We start from the raw sequence: 12,404 nt of genomic DNA, 5'->3' as shown, positions 1-12,404 counted from the left end.
TGGCATAACAACCGTAGAACACTACACAAGAGTGGAAAGATGTACCCAATACTCGCGATCAGAAAGTTCTGACTCGGCTGAGGATTGGTCATACACGGCTCACTCATGGACCTCGTTTTAGCGGCAGTGGGGCCTACTGCCAGGTTTGCGGTGCGGTGTTAGATATAAATTATCTATTGGTGGAGTGCCCGGCTCGAGCACAATTGAGGGAAGAAATGGGTGTCGTTGGTTCAATTCGTGAAGTATTGTACAACGACAGGGGTACAGAACAGACTGTACTCAATTTCTTGCGGGTGGTTGACTTATACGACATAATATAACAATAATTGGGTGAAGTGGCATTGGAAAGAAAATGACTTGTATAGTCACATCACTTCTTTTTGACAAGAGGGTAGTCTTGAAAGTCCTAAAGACAATGGTGTGTGAGGTTAAGCGACAACGGGGAGTTATTGATGCTCGGAATGGTTGATGCCTTATGCCGTCTCGAATGAACTTTATTGTCCTCTACCAGGGGAACAGTTTAAAGAGACGTTAATATATTTAAGCACAGCTTAAGCTCTGGGTAGCCTAATTTCAGAAGTTTTCCCATTTTCGTAATTTTTCTAGACTCAAGTGTTCAAGCTGCAAAAGTTTCAACATTTGAGGCTTCTAAGACTTGTGGCAGGTCCTAGAGCTCCAAGATATCAAGAGTCCTTAAGTGGTGGAACTTTTCAAACTGGAAGTTTGCAAATACTCTCAGACAACCGGAATCTCTAGGAGTTTCAAAAGGTTCCAAGAGTTTTTGATTTGCCTGAATTTTAACCTTCCAGCGCCCATAGCCAGATCTACTTTATTCACAAAACCTCCAAGCAATTGTCATCAGAGTTGTTAAAAGACAATTGACACCGTCTTCAACCAGAGGTTCCACAGACTGCATACTTAACACTAGACAACTGACAACACACCACATCCGTAGGAAATTTTTCAGGTTGTGAAAAGTTACACCGCCTGTAGCGGTAATCGAACTCTCACTTTGTGCAGGTTATTGCACTATTCAATATCCAAACAGCCCAACATGCTTTTCTTCTGCAAGAAATCCCTCCACTATTGATTTGGTCTTAACTGATTCATGTCATCTTTGTAGCCAATTGGTTACCCATGCTGACTTCGGTTCTGATCACCTTCCAGTAACTTTTGAAATATCCTAAGAAATAATTTCTAATCTCAACAGCTCTACTTTCAATTACCATAGAGCTGATTGGGAGCAGTATCGAACATTTATGGAATATAACTTCGATCCAAACATTCCTTTGCAAACCAAAGATGAAATTAATTATGCTCTTGAATCTCTGACTACTTCTATAGTTGAAGCAAGAGCTGCCTCAGTACCAAAATGCGAGGTTAAATTCGATTCAATTATAATAGACGACGATCTTCAGCTCTTGATCCGTCTTAAAAATGTCCCTAGGAGACAATATCAAAGAACACGCGATCCTGCCATGAAGGTTATCTGGCGGGATTTGCAAAAACAAATTAAAAAGCGATTCTCTGCCCTGAGGAACAAAACTTTTGAAAATAATATTTCTAAATTAGACCCGAGTTCCAAACCCTTTTGGAAACTCACAAAAATTTTGAAAAAACCTCAAAAGCCTATTCCAGCGCTTAAAGAAGGTGGTCAAATTTTGATCACAAATTTGGAAAAAGCTCAGAAACTTGCTAAGCAATTCGAGAGTTCCCATAATTTCAGTTTGGGTCTTACTAGTCCTATTGAGAATCAGGTTGCTCGGGATTTTCTGAATATTTTCTCTCGGGAAAATATTTTTGATGATTCTTGGGGGACTGATTTGGACGAAGTAAGGTCTATAACTAAACAGTTTCAAAATATGAAAGCTCCAGGTGATGATAGAATTTTCTATATCCTCATCAAAAAACTCCCAGAGAGCTCCTTGTCTTTCTTGGTAAAATTATTTAACAGATGTTTCGATTTGGCATACTTTCCTGATAAATGGAAAAATGCAAAAGTTGTTCCAATTTTGAAGCCGGATAAAAATCCAGCTGAAGCTTCTAGCTACCGCCCAATAAGTTTGCTTTGTTCAATAAGTAAACTTTTTGAAAAGATAATTTTGAATAGAATGATGCTTCACATCAATACGAACTCAATTTTTGCAGATGAGCAGTTTGGATTTCGCCATGGGCATTCAACTACTCATCAACTCTTAAGAGTTACCAATTTAATTCGTTCAAACAAATCGGAAGGCCACTCAACTGGAGTTGCTCTTCTAGACATAGAAAAAGCATTCGACAGTGTTTGGCATGAAGGTTTGATTGCTAAATTGAAAAAGTTTAATTTTCCACTTTATATTATGAAATTAGTTCAAAATTATTTAACTGACAGAACTCTGCAGGTAAATTATCAAAATTCCAAATCTAATCGACTAGCTGTTAGAGCAGGAGTTCTTCAGGGTAGCATTCTTGGGCCTATATTGTATAACATTTTCACTTCGGACCTCCCTGATTTGCCTCAGGGTTGCCACAAATCTTTGTTCGCTGATGACACAGGCATTTCCGCTAAAGGAAGAAGTCTTCGTGTTATTTGCAGCAGACTGCAGAAAAGTTTAGATATTTTCTCTTCTTATTTACAAAAATGGAAGATTTCTCCCAACGCTTCCAAAACTCAACTTATAATATTTCCACATAAGCCCAGAGCTTCCTTTTTGAAACCTAGTAGTAGTCACATAGTCACTATGAACGGAGATCCAATTTCCTGGTCAAACCAAGTGAAATATCTTGGATTAGTTCTTGACCAAAAATTAACTTTTAAAGATCACATTGAGGGCATTCAAGCCAAATGTAACAAATATATAAAATGTTTGTATCCTCTTATAAACAGGAAATCCAAACTTTGCCTGACGAATAAACTTCTAATATTTAAACAAGTTTTTAGACCGGCCATGCTTTACGCTGTGCCAATATGGTCTTGTTGTTGCACTACCAGGAAAAAAGCACTTCAAAGGATTCAGAACAAAATTCTGAAAATGATTTTGAAGTTGCCTCCCTGGTACAGTACAACCGAAGTACATAGAATTTCGAATGTTGAGACTTTAGCACAAATGTCCAACAAAATAATTAATAATTTCCCTTTATACTAGTTATAGTTTTAGTTTTTAGTTTTAAGATATCAATTGTTATACTGACAGGCAGGTTTTAAAAAAAACCTGTTTAAAATACTGAATTGCCAAGACATGAACAATGTAAAAACCACTTAGATATATATCATAACAATTAAGGCTGGTACGTTACTGCAGTAACTGGAGCACCTAGGTTAAAAATGAAATGTAATTTAGTTTGAATTTGGAACAAATAAAGAGTTAAAAAAAAAACCCTCACTTTGTGGTCCTCACAATACGCATGAACGTTGGGTGACGCCGCACGACCACGTTGATATATGGAACTCTAATCAGAAGTAACATGAAATTCTCCTTTGGTTTCACAAGGAATTCGCCTCACACTTCACTGTAAACTATTTTCAGAATCACCCTAAAATTCTGAATTCTAGGGCAATTCAGAATTCTAAAGTACCAACAGACTGCTAACGTAACTCAATATTCACAGGTACTTTAAAAACATGCTAAAAATTATCACAGTCACAGGTGCTGGGGTTGAAACAGTTGACGTTTTTTATTACACTCGCTTCGTTGTCGAGCCCGACAGTCTGTTTTTATTCGTATACTTATGCTCTACCGTCGTCTCTCTCACACAAAACAACTGGTAGAATAACATTCAAGCAAAAAAAAAAATCAAATAACTATCATATGACATGAGTGATTTCGTTCTAATTGCTCAATTTGGTGTAAATTAAAACATTTCTGATCAGAAATTTTATTCCTAGGACAGCTTTGCTTGCTATTTTCAGAATTCACACAAGCACAACATCAGCGATGTAATGAGCGACAGTGTGATATGACAGAGCCTGTCGTATGACATTTGAGTTTGGTACTGTACTATGATAGCTCTTTTTGCAAGTGTCGGAGGCAAGAGCAGTCGATTATCAAAGAAATTGTGTCGACTACCGTGACCGCTTACAAGACTGCACAGGTGGCATTTGTTTTGTTTTGCCTGTCAAAACTCCAATTCTTAAGGTGAATCGCTGTGACATACTTATTACCGGAACCACTTCGAAACTTTAAGAGCACAAATTTCAAGTCCTGCGACACGTGCAACATTCAAATTGTTACTCCACGTTTACTGCACTGCAGCCATACATGAAGTTGCAACTTCAGGTGAAGTGGGGCACCGATTTCCAAGATTTGTGTAATTGAAAATTTGAAGTGGAAGCACCGACAAACCGACATGAAACTTAAACTTAACTCTTGATTGAGAATCCATAACGGCCGATTCAAATGTGCAGCGATCCCATCAGTCTAAACCATAGAAATGTTTCATCTAGATAAAAATAATTTGTCCAAAATAGATTAGACACGAGCCAACTCATAAATTTTGTACGCGTGTTCGTTGCTAGGATAAATATTTTCCGCGTCAGTTGTCAGTTTTGCGCTTTGATATGAAATTTCTTTGTAATTTGTATGATCATTCATGTCGGTTTGTCGATGGTGGAAGTGCATGTGTAGCGTACGTGACGTTCATTTGTGGACTCTACAAGGAATCACCTTAACTAAACTTGATGCGACTAGTTGCAAATGAAGGCTATTCTAATCTACTCTTATTTGATCTGAGTCCAGATTGCCTCCCTTAGGTAAAGGCGCAGCTACAAAGCAAGACCATGCTGGAGGTGGCTGGGTTTGATTCCCGGTCCGGTCTAGGAATTTTTCGGGTTGGAAAATTTCTCGACTTCCCTGGGCATAGGAGTATGATTGGACTTGCCACACAATTATACCAATGCAAAAATGGTACAGGCATCGAAAGCTCTCAATTAATCATGTTTTGTTGTTTTTGACATCATCCACATCCAGAGGGCCAGTCACTTCGAATGTATGGGAATGGTAGGAAACCATTTGGAAATGCAAGGAAATTTTCAGTTTTTATTCATTATCGTCTTTATGGGCAGTTTTAGATGCACAAAAATTGCACGAGTACATTACTATGGTGATAAGGTAAACATCCGTTTATTTGTTTCCTTCTGTAAAAGCATGTTTAGTCACAAATCGTGGATTTTCTGATATTCTCCATACTGCAAAAATGATTTACCTACCACTGAAGGGGCGACATCTCTCGGATCTTCAGTATAGCTACTACTGAAATCATATAATTAATTAATAACTGTGGAAGTGCATCTAGAACACTAAGTTGAGAGCACGCAATAAGCTAATATGCGATATGCAATAAGCTTGAAATGCGAAGAAGAAGAAGAAGAAGATTGAATTCTTGTGGCCACCGGAAATCTGCAAAAAAGTAAATTTTCTTTCTTTAAATCTCGCGTAATTTTTCAATAGGACCAATGTCCAATGAAAATCGATGTTGAAGTTCGAAAGACTATTATTTTAATTGTTTAGAAACAATACATTTTTCAAAACTATTTTTACCGTAGTCAGTGAATAATAACGTTGAAAATTATTTAGCTTTGAATTTCATGCTACAAAATAGAAAAAAACACAGAGGACGTTTTGACTACTCAAGTCATGATACATTGGATGATTTTTCTCAATGACATAATCAATGACAATTCCCTTTCACAGATTTCAGAATAGAGTACCTAAGATCCAAAAAACTGACTGATACCCTTACTTATATAACCCTAGATTGGTTTTCCATGCCGCGCCGGCAGAAATGAGCACCAATCATGTTAGGAAGTCCAAATGTCCGAAGTTACAATCAAGTACCTATCATCTCAAACTGTACATTGGACAATTTTTGACCTTTGATTATCTTAAGTAAATTAAAGTAAAATTGAAGGGGTGCCTTTGTAGCACATACAAAGGTAGAAAAGCAACACACTAATCCAGTCAGTAAGGTTTTACTGGGGGTTTTGAATTGCGGAACAGTTCGGTAAAAGTAAATTCAATAATGATAATTTTCATCCCAAACTTGTGCAGATTTAGTTCTGTTGACCCCATTCAATGATAGACAATAAAATAGGTCAATTTCATCGATTCCTTACGGATAACGGTCATTTGAACTCTTACCGACTTTTCCAGCAATTCATAAACCCAATTTAAAAATCCTGACTCCTGTAAAATAATCTAAGCGTGAATGGTTTGTATCGATTAACTCGATTTGTTTACATTTGTTACTCAGGACCTTTTGAATAGTCGCGCGAGAATTGTAACAGGAATGTCAAATTACTTAATGATTTTAACTGAACTTCATTTGCATAGTGTTCAGAAGTGCTTGAAATGTTGCAGCCATCTAGAACAATGGGGCACAGTATGTTCCGGATAATCCGAATTTTTCAAAATATTAAAACAAATTGAATTTTACGTCTCAGAATTCCATGAAAGTTTGCTCAATTGTTCGCTAGGGGATCACGCCTAATTTTTCAAAATGGCGTATGTAGTAGATAGAGTTAGTTCGGAATAGAAATGAGTAGAATCAAGTGAGCGTGATGCGTAATACACCTGTAGTAGATAAATTTACTGTGGAATAGAAATGAGTAGAATCCAATAAGCGTAAAGCGTGATAGACCGTATGTAAACGGGTTCTGATTGGTTCGGGAATTTTGATACAGCTAGAAGTATAAATATGAAGTTTAAGCTCGTTGACGGCATTCTTATGACGGGCTGCGGAAAGAGCGGACGACCAGCAAAGGACCACCAGTAGAAGGGATAGCGGCACCAGTGGACCAACAGAGGGAGCAGCAGATTCGTGGAACCGGGACTGAGGCTGGAAACCTCGGTTCGGATCCTACATCGGATGCTGGAAACCTCGGTCCAGTCACGACAATGGCGCAACTCGGTAAGTTAGAACCATCTTATTTCTTGCGAGGATACTACTGGCGCTCCCTGAGAGGGCAGCTGAAATTTCCCTGAAAGGGTAGATGAAATTCTCCCGAGAGGGTAGAAGAAATTCCTCCGAGAAGGTAGAAGAAATTTCTCCGAGAAGGTAGAATAAATCCCTCCGAGAAGGTAGAAGAAATTCCTCCGAGAAGGTAGAAGAAATTCTTCCGAAAAGGTAGAAGAAATTCCCCTGAGAAGGTAGAAGAAATTCCTCCGAAAAGGTAGAAGAAATCCTCCGATAAGGTAGAAGAAATTCCCCCGAGAGGGTAAATAAAATTCCCCCGAAAGGGTAGAAGAAATACCCCCGAGAGGGTAGATGAAATTCCCCCGAGAGGGTAGATCAAATTCCCCCGAGAGGGTAGAAGAAATTCCTCCGAGAGGGTAGAAAAAATACCCCCCAGAGGGTAAATGAAATTCCCCCAAGAGGGTAGAAGAAATAACCCCGAAAGGGTAGATGAAATTCCCCCGAGAGGGTAGAAGAAATTCCTCCGAGAAGGTAGAAGAAATCCTCCGATAAGGTAGAAAAAATTCCTCCGAGAGGGTAGAAGAAGTACTCCCGAGAGAGTAGATGAAATTCCCCTGAAAAGCTAGAAGAAATACCCCCGAGAGGGTAGATGAAATTCCCTCGAGAAAGTAGAACAAATTTCTTCGAGAAGGTAGAAGAAATCCTCCGATAAGGTAGAAGAAATTCCTCCGAGAGGGTAGAAGAAGTACTCCCGAGCGGGTAGATGAAATTCCCCTGAGCAGGTAGAAGAAATTTCCCTGAGAAGGTAGAAGAAATTCCTCCGAGAAGATAGAAGAAATTCCCCAGAGCAGGTAGAAGAAATTCCCCTGAGAAGGTAGAAGAAATTCCTCCGAGAGGGTAGAACAAATACCCACAAGAGGGTTGATACAATGCCCGAGAGGGTTAATAGATTGCCCTCGATCCTTAATTAAGGAGAGTAGGAGAGGGGAAGAATGTAGTAGATAGAGTTAGTTCGGAATAGAAATGAGTAGAATCAAGTGAGTGTGAAGCGTAATAGACCTGTAGTAGATAGATTTAGTGTGGAATAGAAATGAGTAGAATCGAATAAACGTGAAGCGTGATAGACCGTATGTAAACGGGTTCTGATTGGTTCGGGAATTTTGATACAGCTAGAAGTATAAATATGAAGTACCTAAGCTCGTTGATGGCTTTTTTTATGACGGACTACGGAAAGAGCGACCAGCAAAGGATAACCAGCAGAAGCGATAGCGGCACTAGCGGACCAACAGAGGGAGCAGCAGATTCGTGGAACCGTGACTGAGGCTGGAAACCTCGGTCCAGTCACGACAGCGTAATTGATATTTTGCAATAAACCATTGCACGAAAACGGCTCATCCAATCGAAATGACGTCTGAGACAAAATTGTAGGCAACTGGATTACCATTTCAGAAATTAAAAAAAAAGTGTCAAAACTTCAAATGTCAAGGGGTGTTCAACTCTGCACATCCCAATCTGTGCTCAGTACTTTATCTGTGCCAAAAGCTAGGTCAAGCGTAGTGCCGAACGTGCCCAAGTGTGGCAATTAAGGTATCATTCTCAGTAACCCATGAGTTTGGCAACCCTGCACTTATGACTTTTGAGATTGTGTATTTGTAGTCAAGGACGGAAAAAAAAGTTAAGGGTTTTGTCCAAAGCACGACCGCATTGTCGACGTAGAACTAAGCGATTGTTTTTGATGCTCCATTCACTTATATATTAATAACAAAATAAATGATTTAGAAACTTCACTCCAAAATGAACAATTCATTATTCAATTTTTGAAATTGGGCGGTTATTGAATAAATCCAAAAATTAAGATTACCTTTGACCGCTTTCTTGTTGGCTTGACACATTCGAACGCGTTCAGCAACGGTCCGCGTCTGTTTCGCAGGTTTCCCTGCCTCCTGGTCTCTCACGCGCTTCCGATAATCGCGGAGATATTTACAGAGAATGCTACAATGCATAATCACGATGGTGTTTCAATATGATGTCTGTGTTTGGGAAACAATCACAAAATGAAATTTTGATTGCCTTTCATTTTGCACACACCATTAAGCTACACAGACTCCTCCCATCAAGAGTAGTTGGCCAATGTCAATACATTGAAAGCAAAGGACAGTTAACGAGTTATTAACGAAAGATGAAGATAATCGATCGAAATCACTTGCACCCCTGATTTCAAGTTTGGTTACAAGATAACAACTCTGGAGAGCATTTTGTGTGGTCGTGTGGTTCTGAATATGACAAACAGGCACATATATATACATATATTCTATTCCAACTCTTGACTGTAATAAGCTTGTTGGCCCTGAAAAGGGCCGTATTGTTGCCAAAGCTGGTGATGATTTAACCTCTGAAATCGTACAGAGTTTGTCTTTCCCTTCAAAGCGCAGACGACATCCATGGCCACTTACGCTTGGCGTGTTCAGAGTAGGTGACAGCATCACGGATCACATTTTGCAGGAACACTTTCTCGTAGATAAGACTGGAGCTACGTTTGACACCGCCACGGCGAACCAGACGACGGATGGCGGTTATCACGAAGAACCTTGCGATGACGCTTGGCGCCTTCTTTACCAAGACCTTTTTCTCCTTTGCCACGACCAGTCATTGTTGCTTTTTAGGTAGAAGAGTGGACTACCTAACCTGCCACCACTTTCCTACTGCTGCTATTGCTGCTTCTACTGCCTGTTCACAACGCCGTCCAAAGCGAAAATTAGTTGAGACTAGACTCCTTGCCGTGCGGATCTATTTGCTTTTTGCTGAAGGAAGTGTTACTACTACCTAAAGCTACAACAAATTTTAACAGCACTTTTCAGTGCTCAACCTGTAAAAATTTTCTACCTTGTTCAACTCTTATTCCTCTTCGATCCTTGTTTGGACCCTACCCGAGGTAATCCTTCTTGGATATCGATTTGGAAAATTCCTCTTCGATCCTTCAGATTCTTATAGTAATCTGCTTGGAAGTCGATTTGGATAAAAATTTACTGCCGCCATGGCGCCTAAACGCAAAAGAAAGGGGCAAACTCTTGACCCCCCTTCTGATGAAATTAATTTGAGTAATCAATTTGATTTGCTCACGGATGATGAGAATGATCCATCATCCAAGAAAAATTCTAGTAAACTTTCCCGGCTTAATGCCAAGAAGGAAAAGATTCCCCCTATTGTGATAACCACTACCGATTTCCATGCTCTTCGCATGGAACTTTTGAATTTCGTGAAAGTTAAGTTTTCACTACAAATTGGACGTCGGGGTGAATGCCGTGTATTGGCTGAAACCTTGGACGGATTTAAATGTCTTCTCAAGTATCTTACTGAGAAGAAGCACAAATTTTTTACTTACGACACCAAAACTGAACGTGTGTTCAAGGTTGTCATGAAAGGACTGCCCAGTGGTGAATCCCTGGATCAGATCAAAGATGAACTGGCAAAATTACTTGGAGTTGTGCCACTCCAAGTAATCAAAATGAAAATGAAATCCCGTCCTGGCGATTCGCGCAACGGGATTTCTAATGATTTTTATTTAGTTCACTTCAAGTCTAGTGAACTAAACAACCTTAAGGCCTTAGAAAAAGCTAGCCTTATGCTCCATGTCCGAGTGAAGTGGGAACACTTCAGGAAGACTGGAGGAAATTTCCAAAACCTCACCCAGTGCCGTAAGTGCCAGGGATGGGGTCACGGAACTAAAAATTGCTACATGCCAGCTAAATGCATGAATTGTGGTGATTCCTCTCACGCAAAGGACGACTGTCCTGTGAAGGAAGATCCTAAGAAATTTAAATGTTCAAATTGTGGTGAAAACCACAAATCCAATTTTTGGGAATGTAAGACTCGCAAAGCGATCCTACAATCTCGTTCTAACCGTCAGGTAGGAAACGCTCCACGTTTCCGACCAGGTACAAATTCCTCTGCTGTTAACAACGGTCAGCGAGGAACAAATTCTACATTCGTACCCGTAGGTACAAATATCTCCCCTGCTTCAAATGTTTCATCTGTACCTACTCCCCTCGCTGCTAACAATGTTCAGCGAGTTAATGGAGCTACCTATGCTGCTATTGCAGCGGGTAGAAATCAAAATACTAACCAACGTTCTAACGGAAATTTTGACAATTTTGACTTAGGAAGCATTACTGCCCCCAAAATGGAATTTTTACAGAATTCATTAATTGACATGATTTCTGATATGCTTAAATCTAACTCCATGTTTGATGCTATTCAAACTGGAGTAAAATTTGCAAATAATATTGTCATGACTTTAAAATTCAGTAATGGATTTTAAAGCATTAAATATTGTAAATTGGAATGCTCGATCTCTTAAAGATAATGAAGACGAGCTATTTAACTTTTTAAGAGTTCATAACGTGCATATTGCCGTTATAACTGAAACGTTCCTTAAACCTGCCCATAAGGTTAAGAAGGACGCAAACTACTTGATTTATAGAAATGATCGTCTTGATGGACCCTGTGGTGGCGTTGCCATCATTATTCATAGACAAATCAAACATAAAATTCTTTCTTCATTTGAAACCAAAGTTTTTGAAACTTTGGGGGTTTCTGTTGAAACAAAATTTGGACAACTTACGTTTATAGCTGCCTATTTGCCATTCCAATGCGTAGGCCAGCAAAAGAATTTTCTCAAGGGTGACCTCCAGAAACTTACCCGTCATAGGTCTAAATTCTTCATTATTGGTGATTTTAATGCAAAACACCGCTCATGGAATAATGCTCAAAGCAATTCCAATGGTAATATTCTGTTTGATGATTGTTCTGCAGGTTATTACACTATTCAATATCCAAACAGCCCAACATGCTTTTCTTCTGCAAGAAATCCCTCCACTATTGATTTGGTCTTAACTGATTCATGTCAACTTTGTAGCCAATTGGTTACCCATGCTGACTTCGGTTCTGATCACCTTCCAGTAACTTTTGAAATATCCCAAGAAATAATTTGTAATCCCAACAGCTCTACTTTCAATTACCATAGGGCTGATTGGGAGCAATATCGAACATTTATGGAATATAACTTCGATCCAAACATTCCTTTGCAAACCAAAGATGAAATTAATTATGCTCTTGAATCTCTGACTACTTCTATAGTTGAAGCAAGAGCTGCCTCAGTACCAAAATGCGAGGTTAAATTCGATTCAATTATAATAGACGATGATCTTCAGCTCTTGATCCGTCTTAAAAATGTCCGTAGGAGACAATATCAAAGAACACGCGATCCTGCCATGAAAGTTATCTGGCGGGATTTGCAAAAACAAATTAAAAAGCGATTCTCTGCCCTGAGGAACAAAACTTTTGAAAATAATATTTCTAAATTAGACCCGAGTTCCAAACCCTTTTGGAAACTCACAAAAATTTTGAAAAAACCTCAAAAGCCTATTCCAGCGCTTAAAGAAGGTGGTAAAATTTTGATCACAAATTTGGAAAAAGCTCAGAAACTTGCTAAGCAATTCGAGAGTTCCCAT

The 12,404-nt window shown here is 39.2% G+C and overlaps 2 protein-coding genes across 3 annotated transcripts in view; one reads left to right on the top strand and one right to left on the bottom strand.

Annotated features, from left to right (window-relative positions):
* The window catches only part of LOC135711355 (uncharacterized), a 679,421-nt gene that overhangs the window by 47,811 nt on the left and 619,206 nt on the right, over positions 1–12,404 (bottom strand). The gene's annotated exons all lie outside the window — the stretch shown is intronic.
* LOC135711405 (uncharacterized) lies at positions 6,847–10,786 on the top strand (the record flags this gene model as incomplete). The annotated part of the gene is made up of 2 exons (XM_065234282.1): positions 6,847–6,888; positions 10,163–10,786. Coding segments are annotated over exons 1-2 (666 nt in total), but the record flags the coding sequence as incomplete, so codon positions are not given.

Source organism: Ochlerotatus camptorhynchus, unplaced genomic scaffold (assembly GCF_037179485.1).
Source record: "Ochlerotatus camptorhynchus isolate MF236.1 unplaced genomic scaffold, CSIRO-AGI_Acam_v1.1 ptg000432l, whole genome shotgun sequence".
Lineage (NCBI taxonomy): Eukaryota > Metazoa > Arthropoda > Insecta > Diptera > Culicidae > Ochlerotatus > Ochlerotatus camptorhynchus.
The sequence above is the reverse complement of the archived record's forward strand: the minus strand, read 5'-3'. Positions and strand labels throughout refer to the sequence as shown.